This window comes from Epinephelus lanceolatus, chromosome 15 (genome assembly GCF_041903045.1).
Source record: "Epinephelus lanceolatus isolate andai-2023 chromosome 15, ASM4190304v1, whole genome shotgun sequence".
Classification (NCBI taxonomy): domain Eukaryota; kingdom Metazoa; phylum Chordata; class Actinopteri; order Perciformes; family Serranidae; genus Epinephelus; species Epinephelus lanceolatus.
Genome location: NC_135748.1, coordinates 23,031,269 through 23,050,976, shown reverse-complemented (window position 1 = coordinate 23,050,976; position 19,708 = coordinate 23,031,269). Strand labels below are relative to the sequence as shown.

General features: G+C 41.7%; 1 protein-coding gene across 1 annotated transcript in view; it reads right to left on the bottom strand.

Moving 5' to 3' along the window:
- The window catches only part of mboat2a (membrane bound O-acyltransferase domain containing 2a), a 71,632-nt gene extending 52,570 nt beyond the window's left edge, over positions 1-19,062 (bottom strand). Inside the window, 2 exon segments of the mRNA XM_033643108.2 lie at positions 18,389-18,520; positions 18,522-19,062. Coding sequence (XP_033498999.2) covers positions 18,389-18,520; positions 18,522-18,623 — 234 coding nt within the window. The 5' untranslated portion in view covers positions 18,624-19,062.
- Between the last annotated feature and the right edge of the window lie 646 nt (positions 19,063-19,708).

Here is a 19,708-nt window from a genome sequence, read left to right as displayed (position 1 = left end):
AAGAGGAAGCAACTGGTACATAATGGTGCTCCATCCTTGGCTGAACAGAAATGGGAGCGGCTGAATGTCTTCCAGCATTCCCCCCCAAATGCAAACACACACTGGCAAATAAACACACCTGCCTATACACACACACACACACACACACATTATTTGCAGCCAGAAAGAGACACGGGCAATGTCATGATGACTATAGTCTTGGCCAACAAATGTGGCAAAACTGGTCATGGCTCGAAAAAACAAACTGACTTGTGTGTGTACTCAGTGCAACTAGATCGTACTGACAGTGAGGGAACAACAGTATTCTCCTTCTTAGCACCAACACAACAAAGCTTTGACTTGTTTCCTGTCACTGCCAGTGCCCCCTCTGCCCACTCACAAATACACACACGCACACACAGAAATCAAAGAAAGAAGAGTTTGACAATTTGACAAGTCCTTCACCTCAAGTCACAAGCCTGTCCGTTGAATACAACTGTGCACGCAGGAAGGTATGGGAACAAGGGCTTAAAGTATACAGCCAAGCCTATGTTTAGGAAAACCAAATGATCGGTTGGTTGGATTATTTTGTGTTTACACAGGGGCAGCCACATATTCACTACAATCACAAACGGCTAAATGTGCGGTTGCGTCGACGCTCGGAATCACAAGAAAAGTGCCACACACAGATTGGAGCAGCACAAAGGAAGCATGCACCAGTGCACACACGCAGAGTGTTAAAGCCTGCAGTGTGGCGCTCTCCTCTCTGAGCCGATCCACAGATCCCAGTCAGGCTCTACGGTCAGGCCGGCTATTAATAGCCAAACAATCAGCCATTCCCCACAAGATAGCCAGCAGCACTGGGCCAGAACCACGCTTACAATGTGTGTGTGCTTTCTTGAGACACATGAACTTCAAGCTAAGATTACAGAGCTGCTTTCTGTTGGAAATGTCATCTGTGAGCAGTCACACCGGTGCCTGATGGGAAAGTGTTAACGATGCAATAATGCTATCACAGCTGGATGCGTTTACACAGTGATGAGTGACCTTGGCTTGATGCACTCAGCCATATGTATGTACATTATGTTACCATGTCAGTGCAAAAACAAATGCAGAGCAACGGAAGTACAGAAGACAGGAAGGGAAATCTTGCTCTATGCTCTATAAAAATTATGGGTCTTGTATTAGTGGGATTCCATCACCTGTGGACCCTCGAATGCAGACATGTCTTTCTCTAGGTTCCTTCTTCATGTTATTTGCTTTTATTGTGACTTTCTCAACTTGCTTTGTTTGACATCGCTTAGCCCTTTTGATACGTGCAACTCAGAGCAAACACCTGCTAGATATATGATTAGTATAATGAGATTTACTCGCATAATTACAGAGGGACAAACAAACAGAGAGAGGGAATCGGAAATAGTTTTAAGAAATAGTCTGCAGTAGGTCCAAATGATAGATGTAGTCTGTATTTTGCAGCAGTTAAACTGAAAAAAATATCTCTTTTACGCATTGTTTGATAGCCTCTTTTGATATGCACATAAGACACACAAAGAGAAAGACACTTTTAAAGTATTCTTCGGAAATTCGGCCAAATCTGGAGCCAACCCAGACTTGCTAAACGATACTACTGCTCTTTTCTCGGGTTACAGAGTATCAGTGAAAAAGAATGACCACATAATCCAGCGGTCTATGCATGTGTAACAGGCAGTCACTGGATACCCACAGCAGCCAGGCAGAAAATATCTACTCAAGCGGGTTTCATGTGTCCTGGATTTTGCCCAGCTAGCTCGATATACTGTATGTTAACCATGTGACGAATACGCAGATAACCAAAAATTAACATGGTGCCAAAGTAGGGTGAAGATGACACCGCCTGCAAATGTCTATTCCCTGACAAATACTTAATAATATTATTTGAGAAAGAAGGACTTGCTTTTCATGTGAGAGACTAAAAATCTGACTGTGTCCTTGTATCTCAACATGATGTCACGTCCACATTTAAACACAAAAACACATCAATAACCAAAGCAAGTTAAACCAGAAATGCAAGATACTTTGTAAGTATCCATTTAAAAAGAGTTATGTGGTGAACTTTCATGATGTCATGGCAGATACTGGATGTGTTGGTGAGAGGCCAATGCAGCTAAGAGGCAGTGAGTCAGAGTCTCAAACTCTGGACCCAACGGTAAAATTACTGGTTCTACTGCTTGCTCGGCTGGCTGAGCAAACCAGAGCTTTGCCAGCAACTCCTGAGACAGCCTCTAACCAAACTTTAACCACAACTCTCATGTTGCTGAGACATGCAGGCTCGACAGGACTTCCTTCACATGAAACATAAAGACAGCGTTTATTAAGGGCTTTGAAACTGTTGAGCCCAAATTATGAAGCAATACAACATGTAATCTCAAAATCTTGTAATCTCTGTTTGTATCTTATAGTCTGCACATTTCATAAATGACACACTTAAGGTGATATTCTCTAAAGTGGCAAGGCACATTAAAAAACAACATTCTATAAGGGATTGGTGGGAGAATGGTAAATGGAAGAAGAGAAACGTTCAACTTCTTACATAAAAACAGAAATCAATCACCACAGAACAATTTCTTAATGAATACTGACCCCTGATGAGAACATTCATTTAGATCCACAAGAGCTTGACGGATATGGCAGAAAGGCCTTTTAGCCCAGTAAAGCAGCACATTGGTAGCTCTCAATCAACTACACACATTACTTTAAGAGAAAACTTGCAAGTCATGAGTCAGTTTGCCTTCAGATATTCAGTAAAAACTAAATTATCTTTTTTCTTTAGTTTGTAAACAACAACAGTAACTCAGAGTGAGATTCAGATTTTTATAAAATATTAATAGTTCAACAAAATAAAATCTACCACAAATTACACATTTAAACAGCTCCCACATACAAAAAATATCCCCTGGGATCTATATATATATAAATCAACAGGTGATTTCCTTCTTTTAGCAAAATCCTAAATGACTGAGATGTGTTTTTTTTTCCCACCTGGACCTTTATGCTCTGCCATTTCTCCTCTAATCATCACGCTGTAACCTGTGACAGGCTCTTATGATACTAGAACGATTGTACATTCACATATATGTAGTTTTTTGTCAAGTCACGAGGGTCACGTAGGTTTACATTACCAAAATGTAATGTTAGTATGACAAAATCACTTGACGACACCGACTCCCATGTGCGCACGGCAGGAGAGGAGAAGGAGAGACACTGTGCTGCTGCCAGAGGAGCCGCTAAATGAGTCTGAGAAGTCCGGGGCTGTTTATAAAACATTCAGGCTGCCACAGTTTATTCCACACTGCTGAAGCTGCTCCTATTTTAAGAACCACCATGGAGTCACTAATAATTTCGCTTTCAGCCATGTTTGTTGTTGCTTTGACATCAATATTTCAACAAGTCCAAACATCATGAATATCATGATATGAATTGTTCATATGATATTAAAAATGATACCGGTATTATTGTGAGCAAGATGATATGGCACACCCCTACTACTTAGACAGATAGTACTGGACAATTAATTGCATTCAAACCAACAGCATGTTGTAAAAGAATACAGTTTTTAAAATGCAAAACCTACAATAAATTTTCTTTAAAAAAAAAAAGCAACAAAATCTTACCAACCACAGAATAGCACTTGGAGTGCTGCCCTTGGCTTGTGCCGGTTTGAAAATTTTCCAACCGGTTTGATTTAAAGCCAAGTATCTAACCGAACCGATATATCGAATTATATACCTAATTTTACCACTGGGGGTCGCATTTGAGCTATTTTTCCCAATAAAAGCCCATTATATGTGTAATGCGCAATCCACTAGGTGGCGGTAATGCTGTATTAACCGCCAATACACACAAGGTTACACAAGAAGAAGAAGACGCAGAAGGACACCAAGGAACCTTCCTCCGACTCCACTCTCTCAGTGGAGACACGGCGGTTGAGAGGGCCGAGCGAGAGGACGTTCCTGTAGTATTTCCAGCCCCCCAAATAGTACCAGGAACTTCTTCAGTGGAAACGGGTTGCTAGAGGCCCGTTTCCACTGCAGGAACTTCAGGGTAATTTTATGGGGCCGGGGCCGTTGGTGCGTGTCTCCACCGCAGGAACCACCCCCGAAGGACAGAGTTCCGGAACTTGTACGGGGGCTAAACAAGTCCCTGCCTCGGAGTAGGTACTCAGAACGGCCCCGAAAAACTCCTGGCTGGGGCTTGGGGGTTACTTGGTACTGATTGGATATACTCAAGGGGGGATGTGACGTCAACAGAAAGCAAAAAAATAGCCAGCATTTTTAAAACTCAGCAGACGAGAGTTAGCTTGTTCATAGCTTCCACCGCCATGTAAACAAACTCAATAACCAGTTCATGAAAAAAAAGATTTTTTCCAGCAGATATCTTAGTTACAACATGATTGAGCTAGTAAAGCAGTTTTGTGTTGCTATGTGTGGTATTTATTCAGTTTTGGGAAATCACGATGTCTAGAAAGCATCAGTGGCTGCGGCTGACAGGGACAGCTAACAGCAGCAGCAAAGCTAACATCAGGACGTCATCTGTTAAAAGCCTCCCGTTGTCGGATACGACATGAAACTACTCCAGTTAGCTCAGTCATGTTGTAACTAAGACATCCGCTGGAAAAAATATTTTTCCCCGGGCCACTTCGTGAGTTATTACAGAAACCACTATCGGCTAACAGCTAACGGCGTCCTTACGTCGCCCCGGTCAAAATGGTCGCACAACGATTACGTCACATCCAGAGCCCGGTAACTTTACAGGAACCTTCCTCCGACTCCGCTCTCAGTGGAGACACGGCGGTTGAGAGGGCCGAGCGGGAGGACGTTCCTGTAGTAGTTCCTGCCCCTTAAATAGTACCAGGAACTTCTTCAGTGGAAACGGGCCTTAGGGCAACAAACTGAATGACTGCTGACTCCCTCGCACTTTTCCCCGCCCCCAATGAAATTTTATCTCTCACAGCAGCAGCAGACAGCTGAGTGGAGCGGAGCTGCGGAGTCCCTCTGAAGCCTCTGAGACAAACTAAACAAAAGACTTGTAGGCTCCTAAACCTTATTAAGTTGTCATAATGCATGTTACAATGCAAGATAAGTTGAATATAGTCCCTTGACACGCCACCGATGTGAAAAGCTTTCCCCCCCCCCCTGCTGGTTAACGTGAATTAAACCGGGTGGAGCTTTTAAACGGGACTTGAACTGGTTAAACCGGAAATCGGCACAAGCCTATGCTGCCCTACCATTCATGTGACATATACGATCATGCCACATCATGCGCAGGCAAACCAAAGTCTCGCCTGTCCTTCCTGACCATGGTCTGTAAGCTGAAGCAGATCAAATCAGTGTGCACTTAAGTTGTTGTGATTTGTTACTGTAACTGACTGGATATCGGTAAAATTCATATTTATTTTTCATATATAAACGTTCACACCAAGCCTGATATTTTGCAGTGCTTTGTTTTTCTTTTTCTGTTTTTTTTTTTTTTTAGATTTTTTTTCCCCAGATCTTTTAAGCCATGATGGTAATATAACATGTTTACAAGGCTTAAAGATTTTTATAATTCAATAGCTAAATAAAGATATGTTATTCTTATCACTTCATGTATTACTTCATCTTATTTTATCATAACACGCAGGCCTGACCTACATGAAAGAGCTGTTTATATGATGCCTAAATCCAGTGTTGTGGTGGTCATACAACACAATGAATAATACAGAAGATAAGGAACTTTTAAAAAACAAAACTGCATACTAAATTGCAAATATGGTCTAAAAACATAGCCCTAACATGCAGCACACCTCTGTGTTTCTGAAGCTCCAGTCCTCAACACTACAAACATGCTTTAATCCACTATTCTGCCCTATTCAACCTAAAGGTCAGTGTTACCAGAGTGTTACAAAAGGTGTTGTATCTGCTCATTGGCTCAGTCAGGATCACTGACTTATGACTTTGTAACCACAGTTTGTGTGTGGGGAAATGGCATTGATTCCAGAGAAGAAACTCAGAGCATTCCTGCGTTGGCAACAGACACCAACGTGAAAAAAGAAAGCAGTCAGTTGCTATGATACAGCACCGAATATGCAAAAGTCCTCAATGGTGTGCTAAGAGTGAGGAGACAACCTTTAAACAGCAGATCTTTACAAATGATTTCGTACTCTGGCAAGAACCTGTTGTAGAGTACTCAGCTGTAGGTGTTCTTCAGTGGAGCGTGCAGGCCTCATAAAGACAATGTGCAATTCACAGTAACAATCCACTCAGAGTCCAGTACTCAAAACTTCACAATAATGTTTAAGTGTCAGAAGTGAACAGAACACAAGAGCTTGGGTTTTCTGTAATGTTACAAGAGACTGTAAATGCTAGGCTAACGTTACATAAGCATGTTAAGTAACTGACATTTGCTGGCTGGGTGGATGTTCTGTGGTTGTTGGACTACGGTTCTCTTCAGACAGGATCAACTCGCTGAGCGGCCACTGGAAGATGTTTGGTCTAAAGCCATGTCTGATTTCATGAGCGTGATATACAGCAGGGGAAAGGAGTTAACAGCATCATAGGGTAGCACGTTGCAAAATGCAGTTTGTCAGTGGCCACATACGCTTGTTCCAAATCATGTACAGTAAGTTTATGATCTCTCTGACTTCTTCACATCTCACATAAGAGAGCGAGTGCAACTGCGATACTGAAACAACTTCAGTCAGTCGCTACTTCACTGCGGTCACTTCCTATATTTAAAATAGCAGCAGGTATAACTCAGACACGCTGAAGCAGCTGGCATGCACACGCACGTGATGGAAACAGCTGACACTTCATTGACTGGAGGCAATTAGCACGGCATTTTGCAAATATCACGTTCAATATGCACGTTTGATACAGACAGAAATCACTCAATACAGCAGCTGGGGCCAACTTTCTCACAGCACAGTGGTGACAAGGGCCTGCCAAGTAAGTTTATGCTTCCTCCTGATTGTTCAGTCTCAAGCCTTACTTGACTCAGACTTGTTTTCAGACAGGCATCTGATCAAGACTGCCCCTTTATTTTACGTGATTTTATTTTTCCTTTAATTGTGTTTTTAAAGGAGCAGTGTGTAGGAGGAGGACTGCAGATACAGCAACCAGCTGAAACTTCTCCCATGTTCCAAGAGTGAACTCCCAGTCAGGATTCCTTCAGTGTTCACTGTTCAGGGGGTTTTTACCAGGAGTCTAGTTACCCAAAACAAACCTGCTGATTTAAACCAGTAAAACCACTGACTAAAGTAGTTTCAGGTTAAAAAAAACAAGTCTTTTTAAGATACTGCTCATCTCGTCTTATTCATTTTCCATGACCACTCATACTGTTGGGGGTCGGAGCCTATCCCAGCTGACACTGGGCGAGAGGTGGGGTACACCCTGGACAGTTCGCCAGACTATCACAGGACTGACACATGGAGACAGACAACCATTCACACTCCAATTTAGAGTCACCAATTAACCTGCATGTCTTTGGATTGTGCAAGGAAACTGGAGCACCCAGAGAAAACCCATGTTTACACAAGGAGAACATGCAAACTCCACACAGGGAAGGGCTCCTCCACCCCGGGTTCGAACCACCCACTGCACCACCATACCACCCAGTATTTTCAATGTTTCTACATCTTCCGCTATAAGATTATAGAGTATTGTTTACATCCCAGGCCACTGACATTTTTTTTAATTTTATTTATAAAGATATTTTTTGGGCATTTTTTAGCCTTTAATTGACAGGACAGACAAGTGTGAAGGGGGGAGAGAGAAGGGGAGTGACATGCAGGAAATGGCCACAGGCTGGAGTCGAACCCGGGCCCCTGCAGCAACAGCCTTGTACATGGGGTGCCTGCTCTATCCACTAAGCCACCGACAACCCTTCAGGACACTGACATTTTACTGTCTTGCATTCCCAGACACTTTCTGTCCCATTTTATATAATGGGAAATCACCTACTTCATTCATGGTTCTGATGATGTCTCTCATAATTAACATCCCCGTCTGCAAATATATCCCCATAAATCCTACACTCTGGACCTTTCAGTGGTGTTCTGTAGCATTTATTTGTCTTATGTAAACCAACATAAATTTAGACTACTACAAACAGAACATATGTGAAACATTAAATTCAGTGGTGAAACTTTACGCACGGATTATTTAGCAGTTTGTGGCCCAGGTGACCAGGTTCAAGGGAATCAATGGCAGAAAGCCCCTGAAGAGTAAATAACCCAAATCGATTTCGCCTTTAGTGCCCAAACTTTTCAGATGACAGCGCAACTTGTAGTTAGGGGTGATCAATACTCAGATTGACTATCTATTGGAGTGTAAAGACACTGAAAAATAAGGTGACAGAGGCTTGGTGAGTGTGTCAGAGTCTGTCTGTTCCTGTGAAGGCGCATCAGCTCAAAGCCCTTACTGACTTATCTCAACGGGATTACAAGTGACAGTGCAAAGTCACACCAATAAATATTCAAGTCCACTCATTTATTTTGGATGCATCTCTGTCATCCCATTGGACTCCTGGCTAAGCACAGTGGATGAACCAGAAAGGAGCACTTGTTCTAGATGAGGGTTTTGTAGAGAACTTGTGGGCCTCTGTCCCATTATCGCATCGACACTGGTGTCCTGGCCTGAAACTGAACATAATAGCTAATATGAAAACTATCAAGTAAGAAATACAAATATATAAACTGTGACGGCCCTGTCACACCCACAGGGAAATCTGCAATGCTGAGCTTTGCTTAATAGCATTTATCTACAACATCAGATATGTCTAGTTGCTTGGCCTCTAATTTGAAGCTGTTAAAATTACCCCCTGAAAATACGTTCTCTGTGTCGACTGTGTGCTGTGCCATGCAAACATTAAACTGGTCCTCTGAGCTGAGAGCGCAGGCTTTTTAGCACAGAAACCAAATCCACCCTCATAACACAACACCATTACCGACGGAACTAATGAGTTAGTAAGCTGAGTCATGTGGGCATCCACTTTTGAAGCAACGCAGAGCACTTGAGAGTGAAGAGGAGTGACAGATGCACAGATTTCCCTGCCTATCTATAGCTACAGTACAACAGCCCGCCTATGTGTTTTGTCCAACCACAGGGGATAAAGCACTGCAGAAGATACAGTAAACCAGTACATTTTTTCTCATAATGCTAAAAAACGTAACGCAGGCCTTGCTTGACATTTTATTGATGCTTTTAGTATAATGGCTTTGCAGTACTGTAACTGCATTTATTACTGATAGGAAATGAACCCACACCCATGGCAGCCGTCATCATGCTTTGACCCTAACAATACAGGAAAGGGACATGGAAAGAGAGCTGAGAGGAAAGCAGAGCTTCCATGTTCTGTTCTAGCATTAACAATATCTCATTCATAATCCCTTTGACATTTTTCTTGTAAAGCTAATAGCTAAAATCCAGGCTTGGACATTATCTTACTAACAGTATTTTGTCAGGGTCCCAACATATGCTTATAAAAATGGTAATTTAACAAAAAAATAAATAAAAAATTGTTTATTCAAAATTTTTGTTAACTAGCGTCCTTCAACCAACACCATTTCCCATAATCCCAATACCATCATGAGTTGAACACAACAGCTTGACAGAAGAGGAGACAATGGGTGAGTCCAGGGCTGGAGGCAAGATCAGACATGTCTGTATTACTGGCAGGACAGAGAGTTTTTAGACAGCAGAGAGTACAACAAAATATGGGGAAATGAATCTAAGAAAGTATGTTGGTGTATTAAATGAAAATGAATGCAACTAAGTTATGATGTTTTCATTAACCCACACTGCCACACTGGTACAATTTTGTTCGTTTTTTGTATGCCAACAAATTAATAGTTGTTTAACTTTGTTAAAATTAAGAAGGTTTGGTTTCCAACAGGAAGTGGATGCAGAACATGGAAAATAAACCTTTAAGAACATGCTTCATTTTCCTGAAAGATCAATGAAAGAAATACTGAATGAGAGATCATGTTGAGTTCCAGAAGCTTAGTAGAACAAAGGATGTGACGTTAGGTCAGGACAGACAGGCTATGTATGAAAAAGGGGTGTAACAATCCATCGATCATAATTGATATGTCAATTCGCTAATCAATGATCCAATATAATAAATTGCAAAGAGAAAACCTCTTCTTTAGGATACACCTTTACCGTGAAATTCTGCCTCACTATCAAACAGTGCCAGGCGGATGGCAAGCAGCCAAGAAAAGACAGTAAGGATAAGGTTATATACTCAGAAATAAATCATCAGTGTGGAAATATTTTGGATTTCAGTGAAACTATGGGGTCAACAGTCAGAGCACATGCTATATGTGAACAATGCCATCATGAGATTAAAATATTCCAAAACACAAAGTACCTGCCTGATTGGGCATCTCACTCCCTTACCTCATTAAAAGGCATAAATAAATAAGGTAAAAAAGATTAAAGGGAGGATTTTAGACTTAGATATTTTGTAAAAGAGCTATCCAGTTGTCATGCATAGGCTATACATTAGATTGATAATAACTTTAAAGTGCTTAAAGAGTGCACTGTGCAGCTGTATTATCAGCAGCGGTCAAAAAACTTGATTGATGTATGTGTAGAGGAAAAGTCTGATAAAGATTTCTACAGCCCGCCGATATGTTTTAAGGCTTCTCTTTAGGCCTTTCTGGTAGAGGTGTAAAACACCGGTTTCATCAAGATATGACCTTATATCAATTCTTTGGACAACGATACGATATATGCTGATATTACAAAGTCTATCACGATACAATTTCAATTTGACATGATTCAGGGATCAGCTACAGAAGAATCTGCCACCCCTTTCTTTTATGCTTTTGGCCATAAAAGATAAAATCAACACATGAATAATAAGTACAGTAAAGTTTCTCTTAAAACTGACTCCACCAACACATAAAACAGCAAGAAAAGTTAACGTTCAGGGCTTTCTGTTGGAGAAACCTCTCTGGAAGAAATGTTTTCATTTTAACTCAAACCACAATCATTTTCCTAAACCTTCAGGACTATCTGGCTTTTAGCCCTGATGGCAAACCTCTCCCCGCAGCCATAAAACATGGACTAACAACATTGTTAAACAAAAGTATCAAGCTCAGTATTGACTGTCAAAGTTCAGAGACAAAACAATTGTTTTTGCTAGTCACACATGATTAGCATGTTTACAGTGCATAAATTAGCCTAGCAGCTAGCAGACTTTCTTTTCCTCTACCTATAGCGTAACAAATTACATGTAGGCAAATGTTATTATTTTTCTTGATCACTGTTGGTTTAAGTCACTGCATCTCCCGACAGAAGCCTGCATGCATGTTTTTCAGAGCAGCTACTTTACACCCCTTCTTTCTGGCAAGAAAGAGCTTTCTTTTACATATTCATGTGTTGTTTTTATTTTTTATGGCCAAAAGCAAAAGAGAAAGGGACGGCAGCTTCTTTTGTAACCAACTATGTTACATGTGCAGATAATATTATCTCATATCGATTGCAGGCCAATGAATTAAATCAAATCAAAATCATATTGTGGCAGACTTTGTGATATCAGCAAATATCGTATCATTGTCCAAAGAGCAATATCATATCATACTGTGATGAAACTAGAGATTTACACCCTTGCTATGAAGGAGCAGATTCACTGAGTATGAATATTGAAATACTATCAAACAAAACAAAACAAAACAAAGATCAGAAGCTTAAGGGGTCACTGGGGCAATCTTATCTACTCTAATATTATGCAATGAACCATAGTAAGTAAATACAGAATATCTAACTGAATCCAAAATAAATTATTACACAATGCTATTTGTGCTGGGTGAACGTGGATTGGCCTTCCAGTATCACTGACTCTTCTTCCAAAATCCCCTCTTCTCTTTTTCCCAAAATGTCACACAGTCAAGCCTCAATAAACACATGATCATAAAGTCTAAGCCACCTTAATAAAGATCTGCCTGTTTGTAACCACCAATGTGCTGCCTGTTGTCAACCACCCACTTATGTTAACAACATAGCCAAGTCTTCCTGTATTCCCCGGGAGGAATCACACATGCTTGTGTTGATTGTGTACCATAATAATGGCAGCAGCCAGCAGCGCTCCATTAGAGAGAGCAAAGGGGAAAGAAATCAATTGGAGGCATAAGACTCCCCAGAGAGGGCCAATTAAAGACAAAGGGGAGGTGGAGAAACTCTGACAAGACCCGAGGGCTTAAAAGTAAGACCAGCGGTCCCGAGTCGGGGGTTTTGGGGACTCAAGTCAGAAGCAGGGGACCGCAGAGGGAAGCCAAGTTGGGATTCTTCAGGCAAAGCTCCCAAAATCCTTAGCGTCACTTAAAAAAATCCACTCATTAAGAGAAAAATGTTTAAGCGCTAAGACTATTTTACAAAGATACAGATATTAGCACTCTGATTTTTAGAATAAAGGCCACTCGCTGTTACATGTTTTCACTACTTACTTCAAACTTAAGTTAAACTCATTTTAACTGATGCTTTCAGTGGTGTGAGACGTGTGTCGCTGATAGCAGGGAATTGTTAGCGGATAAAAGGAAAGCTGGGAGTCAAACCCTCATCACTGTGTGGGCTCAGAGGCCTACAGTACAATAGCCTGGCGGAAAGTGCAGCAGCAACAACAAAAGGGGGGCTTGTTATCGTGATAAAAGACGTGGCCGTTGACTGTGACAAACTGCAATCCAATATGTCACATAAACAGAGGACTGATTGTACAGCTGGGCAGCGAGCCTTTTGTGACCACAGGGCACACAGCAGCACTGCCTGTACACTGCGAGCTGGTACCTATAAGACTGCATCACTACACCAGACGTTGTTACATTTAATACCAGCATGTTGACTGCATATTCCTCACTAGAAGCATTAAAGTTCTGCTGCTGAGATAAAACAGCAAAGCTGGAATTGATATTTTGTTTTGTCCTTTAATCATGGAGCACAAGAGAGAGCAATGTGTGAGTCAATTTATCAGTATCAAAGGGTAGAAATGTATTTGGCAAATAAAGCTGGTTTATTCTACAGTACCACCACATTCTTGTCAACAACAATCAGCTGACTGGATGTTTTTAAGGCCACTGCTGACACTATAAACATGACATCATCCGAAATCTCAACTGATCCAAATACTAAATATTTACCGTTTGTAATGGCCTCAAAGAAATACCCCTGACATATACAAAGAAACCTCACATGGTAAGGTTAACACCCAACTTTAATTTCAGTTTATCGTGTGTGGATTGTCAAGCAAACACAACACGCACAACACAGGTGGAAATTTCCACACTGCCATGCTCCTGGGAGACACCCTGTTGAACAGCAGTGCTGTCAACCTGCTGGATGCAAGCCTCAGTAAACTCCATCAAGTCAAACCACCTTTGCCAAGAGCATTCAAAACACCAAGCAAAAGATAGAGTATACCCATAGGTGTAGATTTCAGGAGAGGATGCAGGGGACATGTTTTCTTTGGTATTTAGATTTTAAATTTAAGACATTTACACCATAAAATGTTGCAGAAACGCCACAAATTGGTGAGTAAAATACTCGTCAGAATGCAGGAAACTAGGTGTTTGATGTTCAAAATGTTCTTACCCCTGTTACATATGTGCCCCCTCCCCCCCCAAGCCCTTGAGCATCTAAACCGACAGTTTAGAAAGGCACACATCAATAAATGAAGACAACAACGAGCTGTACAAACAAACAGCAAGTTGCTAAAGTTCACTGTATACGTGTGGAAAAGGCCAGTGGAGGGATTCACCGCGAGCCCAGCTGCTATATATTGAAACAGCTGCAGCTGTGGCAGGACTTCACAGCTGATGCTACAACCTAATGAGTTACAAAAGTCCCTTCTCGGGGAGATAAACCTTTCAAGAGTTGTTTTGAATAATTAAATAAAGTGCCCAGGTTTCTGGCACTGAGTCTTACATTTCAGAGGGATTGCTTGAGTCACGTAATATGACTATTACTGATATTCTGTCATATATAGCGCAATGTTTAGAAGCGGCTAACACTTGATAACTGATGACTGCAAGGCATAAGGGTGTATGAGTCAACTACTTTCCAAACTTCAGTCTGAAACTTTATATCATGCATTATGATGCCATGGTCTGTTGGATGCATTACTGGGGGGAAAACAAAACTGGACCTGAAATCAGACCTTGCGGCACACCGCTAATGATGTCAGCATGAGAAGCATACCAGTGTGATATTAACACGCATCATCGACTCTGACAGCAAATGTTCCACCTAAGAAATTGGACCTGATTCAGTCACAAGCTACCCCTGAAAATGCTAGCTAACCTGCAAGGCACCTCTGCTTACTTGTGTGAATGTTTTGTAATGCTATGCTAGGTCCTACAGGGACTGAGATCGATCAGTACCAAGCATCTGTAGCTAAAAAACATCAGTGCAAGTCTATGTGAGCTGTGTGGTGATCTCAAGTGTGTACAGAGGTCTACAGCAGTAGCCGAGCAAGGGGATGTTCAAGCTAAGTGGGGGGAGGGCAGATGAGATACAGTAAAATGTCAAGGATTTCTTGATGAACACTTCAAGACCAAGAGCAGCACTTCATACTGTACATGGCCTTCACTCCACAAGGTTTATGGCAAACAAATAAAAACAGCTCAATACAACCAAATCTGGGGCAGACACAGCTTGGGATCAGGATGTGTAATTCGAGCCCATAAATCCCATTTTTCAGACCAGAACCCCTGAACCGGAGTGGGTGAACACAGTGTTTGTGTGGGTGCACAAAAATGCAGGAGGACTTAGTCAAAGTAGTTACAGCATGTTACTGAGAGGGGACAGGCTGTGTGTGATAGAGAAAGAAAGGGAGAGAAGAAGAAGAAGCAGAGCGTCAGTTCAAATTTCACAGCTCCCATTATAGCTCTGACACAGGCCAGTGCACAGGCCCGTCTCTCCCATTGGATACATACAATCGTAACGACATACAGTGAGGCGGCACACTATAGCAGCATCGTCATGAAAATGAGTGTCAGTGTCTGTGGGCCACACAGATCATACCGTATCTGAGTGGCTGTATTGATTTCTGTGGTATCTGACAGTGGCTCTGGCACAACAGGGCACCCAGTTGGCAGGAGGCTAACAAACCACATGGTCACAAGGGTGACACCTGTCCAACAAAGCAGCATGGCCCATGATTATATGTCCCATTTGTACAATGCCATTCCCAGGATTCCCAATCCTCAGCCAGGATTTAGTCAAATACAGACAAACAACTAAGCATAGCCAATGGAGTAGCTCAAGAGTCAATATTTCACCACATAAATCCATGACACAGTGGATGACCTCTCATTTCCTGCATGGCAATGACTTGACTTCCTCTGACTACAGTGTCACCGCACTAAGGTAAAGGGCAGGACAACTGTTTCTACAGGGATACATGCTAATAGTTTTAAGCACTTGAAGGACCTGTAATTTGGTGGCCAAGGTACATTTGTAATGGCCCACATGTAAACTTATGCAAGAAAAATGGCTTACAGAAAGGGCAATTAAAGGCTGTTAGCCATTTCATGCTTCTTTGGACAGAAACTCAGTCCTGCTGTGTTTAGCTCCATTAGCTGTTAACTCCATTAGCCAAACCCACCGCAGATCTCTGCTGCCCACTGGCTGCTAACAGCTAATTAGCTCTCCCCCAAGTGATAACAGCAAGAAGATGTGCTCCGTTGTTGTCGTTTGACTCAGTTTGTTGGTTGCTAAGTGATGCATGCAAAAATCCATTTCGTCCCTGAGGTTTTCCTGAGAAGATCTCTGTTCACCCCAAACACATTATCAGTTATCACTGGGACACCATTATTTAAGAGCCCTGGCTAGCGGGTAGGGGTGGGAATCACCAGAGGACCCACGATACGATATTATCAAGATAATATACTTAGGTTACGATACAATATTACTGCAATATTGCGATATGTTGAGTATTGCGATAACATTTCTTGTGATATATTGCCATTTATTATCTTTTTTTCAACTGTAAATTGTGTCCCCATAGGAAAACTTTGTCAGCATCAACAATTTTTAATGTGATGAGATAAAGTTTTCAGTCTGTTTATCTCACTTCAGCCATTTTTTTGCAGCAACAAAATGCATCTAGTGAACTGAAAAATCAATTGATTATTTATCCTAGGAGCCTACCAAGAGTTTCATTTGTATTGGACCATTGATAATTTACATATATTAAAAAATGGTTGATATCAAACACTGCTCTAGACATAAAACAAGCTGTAGAAAGTGTAAAAACTATTGCTGATGATTGAAGTTCCATGATCAAGAAAAATAAAGCACAAGTTTGACTGTATGTCCTTTCTGAGAGCACTTTTAATAAGGGTCTCTTACAACCAATTACATACTACATTATTATAGTCATTATGATGATTATAATGATTATTTGTTTTAAGTATTTATAAAGCAGAGGACACAGCGGGGTTCCACTGATGTATACTCGCTCTTCCACTTATTAAAGGCACAGTAATGAATGCAACTGAACTCCCTTCTACGTTCAGATAATGTGTTTGTGACACGTAGCAGATCACATTAAATAGTGAGTCCTCACCACCTCTGGGTGGAGGGACATAATCAAACATTCCCGTCAGCACACGCAGGTAGGACGGACGACAAAAGATGACCGGATAGGTTTGTCCTTTTATCCACAACAAGACGAGTGGAGATGTTAGTCACTGTGTAGCCATGCATTGTCGGCTGATAAAGAAGTTCACATAAGAACACGTGACATCATGATTTTGAACATTACATTTCAGACTTGTGAGCCACCAACACCTTTCCATATGATTTCAAACATGCAAACTTTTACTATCACAGCTATGACTTCAAAACATCCCACTGAGCACTCTTAAGTCGAGTGGGAAGAGAAGAGTGAGTCATGAGGAGGCAGGAGAAGGAAATAGGCTCATCTGTACGTGACCTCATGCTGATAAGGAAAGAGTAAAGATAAGAACAAGTGATTCTGCCGCTGATGACAGGGGGCTAAGATGCACAGCAAAACGATGCCAACGTAAGAAGAAAAAAAGAGTCTATTGCTACTTTGTGCAAGAGATGGTTACTCATACTGATCATTACAGTGGATTCCCTGGTGTTCACACTCAACTGGAAAACAGAAATTAAGTTTCATTCAAGATCACAATGTACTTTCAGTACAAGACAACATCAAGTGGTGTTCTAACAATAAACTATATTTGTCACTAAGGGGCTGACACATTATAGGTATCAAGGCAGAAATTTAAGACCTCACCATAATAAAATAATGAAAACCACAGTGTAACCGGAGGAAACCACAGTAGTTGACACAGGATATTTCTAACTTTCCTCAGACAAGCCACAGTGGCACTTCAAATTGGCTTTTTTCCACAGAAGCCTGCTAACAAACCATGATCTGTGCTGACATGACCAGAGCCACCACAAGCTCTGGTAAGCATTGAAATCATGGCTATGGAAATACACTTTGCATACATGCATGTGCGATGGTGTAGGTGTGGTGCCTGGGAATGTGAGTGTAAAATGCATTTGCAATGCAAATACAGGCACACACATTGCAATGACTTACACTTAAAGTAAGCTATCACTACTTCAGATAATCCCTTAATTCCAGGTTAATCTCACCTACAGATGTGCATTTCAAGATTGACAGAGAAGGTGTGGTGCACTCTCTCACATAAACCACATGTTGTGCTCTCATTTGAGCTGGTTTGCAAATGTAAACCAACATGAGCTTTAATTCCTGCAATTATGGACTTCTGAAATATGGATTTAGCCCCATAATAACATAAACTGCAGGCTTCAGGTGGCTGTGAACTGAATGACCCCTGAAAAGCCATATCAGTATCATGCCAAGTCCAATATTTGATTTCATCACCAACTACATGTTGCCAGCTCCTTTCTATCTTTAAAAAAACATTTGATCTTCTTGGCAATGAGAAATATCTTACAATCCAGCAGAGTGATCATTGCGGCCTACACACACACTATTCTGGGGCTAACTTGAAGTGAATGTGAGGTGAAATTTGACTACTTAATCCAGATTATAGTAGTGATCCGATGCAAAGCACATCAAAGGCTCTCCGAGGATCTTTGGACCCCTGTGTGAGAGCCACTGGATTTTGCTGTGGGCATCGATGGGACGAGACAAAAGGAATTAGCAGTGGTGTATCCTGACAGGGGGGCTAGCTGTGATGGTGATAGTGGAAACACCAACAGTGATTTAGTGCACCCAGTAAATCCGCAATGTATGAAGGCTAAGCTAACCTGCGCATCACCAGCCTCTGCTACCGTGAAATGCAGTTATGCTAGCTAACAACGATGGATGTGCTGCTTTAAAATCAGTCACTGGTTCGTGTGTTTCTATTTTCTACACCCAAAACACATACCTGGTCGAGAGGGAGATTGATAATTTCGCTGATTGGCTGCAACAGAGTGGATCCAGTGCATGATGCTGTCGTTTGGGTAGCCATGCTTGGGTCGGTGTCCGTAAAATCCTTTCTCTCTCCGTCCTCCGGTTCACTTCACTCCCTCCTCGGCTGCTGCTGCGATGATAAATACACTGCTGCCGCCGCTGCTGCTGTTGTTGCGACGGGCTGGACGGTTGTCATCCAAAGCACACATCCGACAAAGACTACAAAGCCGAGGCAAGATACTGCCTCCTTGACCACTTTCCCTTGCGTGTGACGTCAGACAGGAACACGGGACGTCGTGTTTTTAGCTAGCATTCAGGGAGAATACTTCACATTTGGTGATTTTCTTTAACTAAAGCATGTATGTTTGCGTTTAATTGGCGTTAGAGATAAATTTCGAAGCGTTACTTAACGTATTTTAATACAGAAACTTCAATAAAATACCACATACTCGTTTTCGGGGTGTCTCGCGAACTCAACGGTTATCCCTGTTGTGCGTATGCGTGCTAAGCTGTGTCGCATCAAAAATAAATATTTACATCGGTTTTTAAGTTAATACACATACCGTTTCTTCCTGTTGGCCAACCTATTTAAATCCAACTCATGTGTTTTTTTTTTAAATACTCACACACTACCCGCAAATGATACAATGGTTGATGAGGTAGCGCAAGGACGTGAACTATCTTGACAGCAGAGTCTCTTGGGCAGAAATAAAAGATGGTGATAATGTGGGTGGAGAGATGGCGGCCCTGCCCTCCTCCGTTATGACCATCTCTGTGGGCCTATCGCACGGAGAAAAGGGGAAATCCGTCAGCCAATCCCACTTTGTAAATGGAAAAGAGGGTCTTGATTAACAGTCTCGAAGGCAAATTGAAACTCCCCACCCCTCTCTCACATTTACAGCATTCCACACATGAAGGAGGAGAGTGTGATGTAAGGGGGGCATTTGGCAGGAATCGTTTGAGGAAACGACCACAACGAGGCTAGTAGTGGTTGTCCAAAGTGAGCAGCGAGGCTTGCACATGCACTATCTGAGCTGGTATTTTTTAGCTGCACTAAAGGAAAAAGATCAAGTGCTCTTTGTAAATGGTGACCACACAAACACACACACACTTAAGCATTTTTACACAGTGCAAACATGGGCATATAACTTATAATATGCTTTTAACTAGATGTATAACACCAATGTAGCCTTTTTTCTTGTGTCAAAATTACACTATATAGCCTGTTCTTGAATTTCAGATGTACATTGTTTTTAATTTGGCAAAAGAAACATAAGAATATAGGCCAGGATGT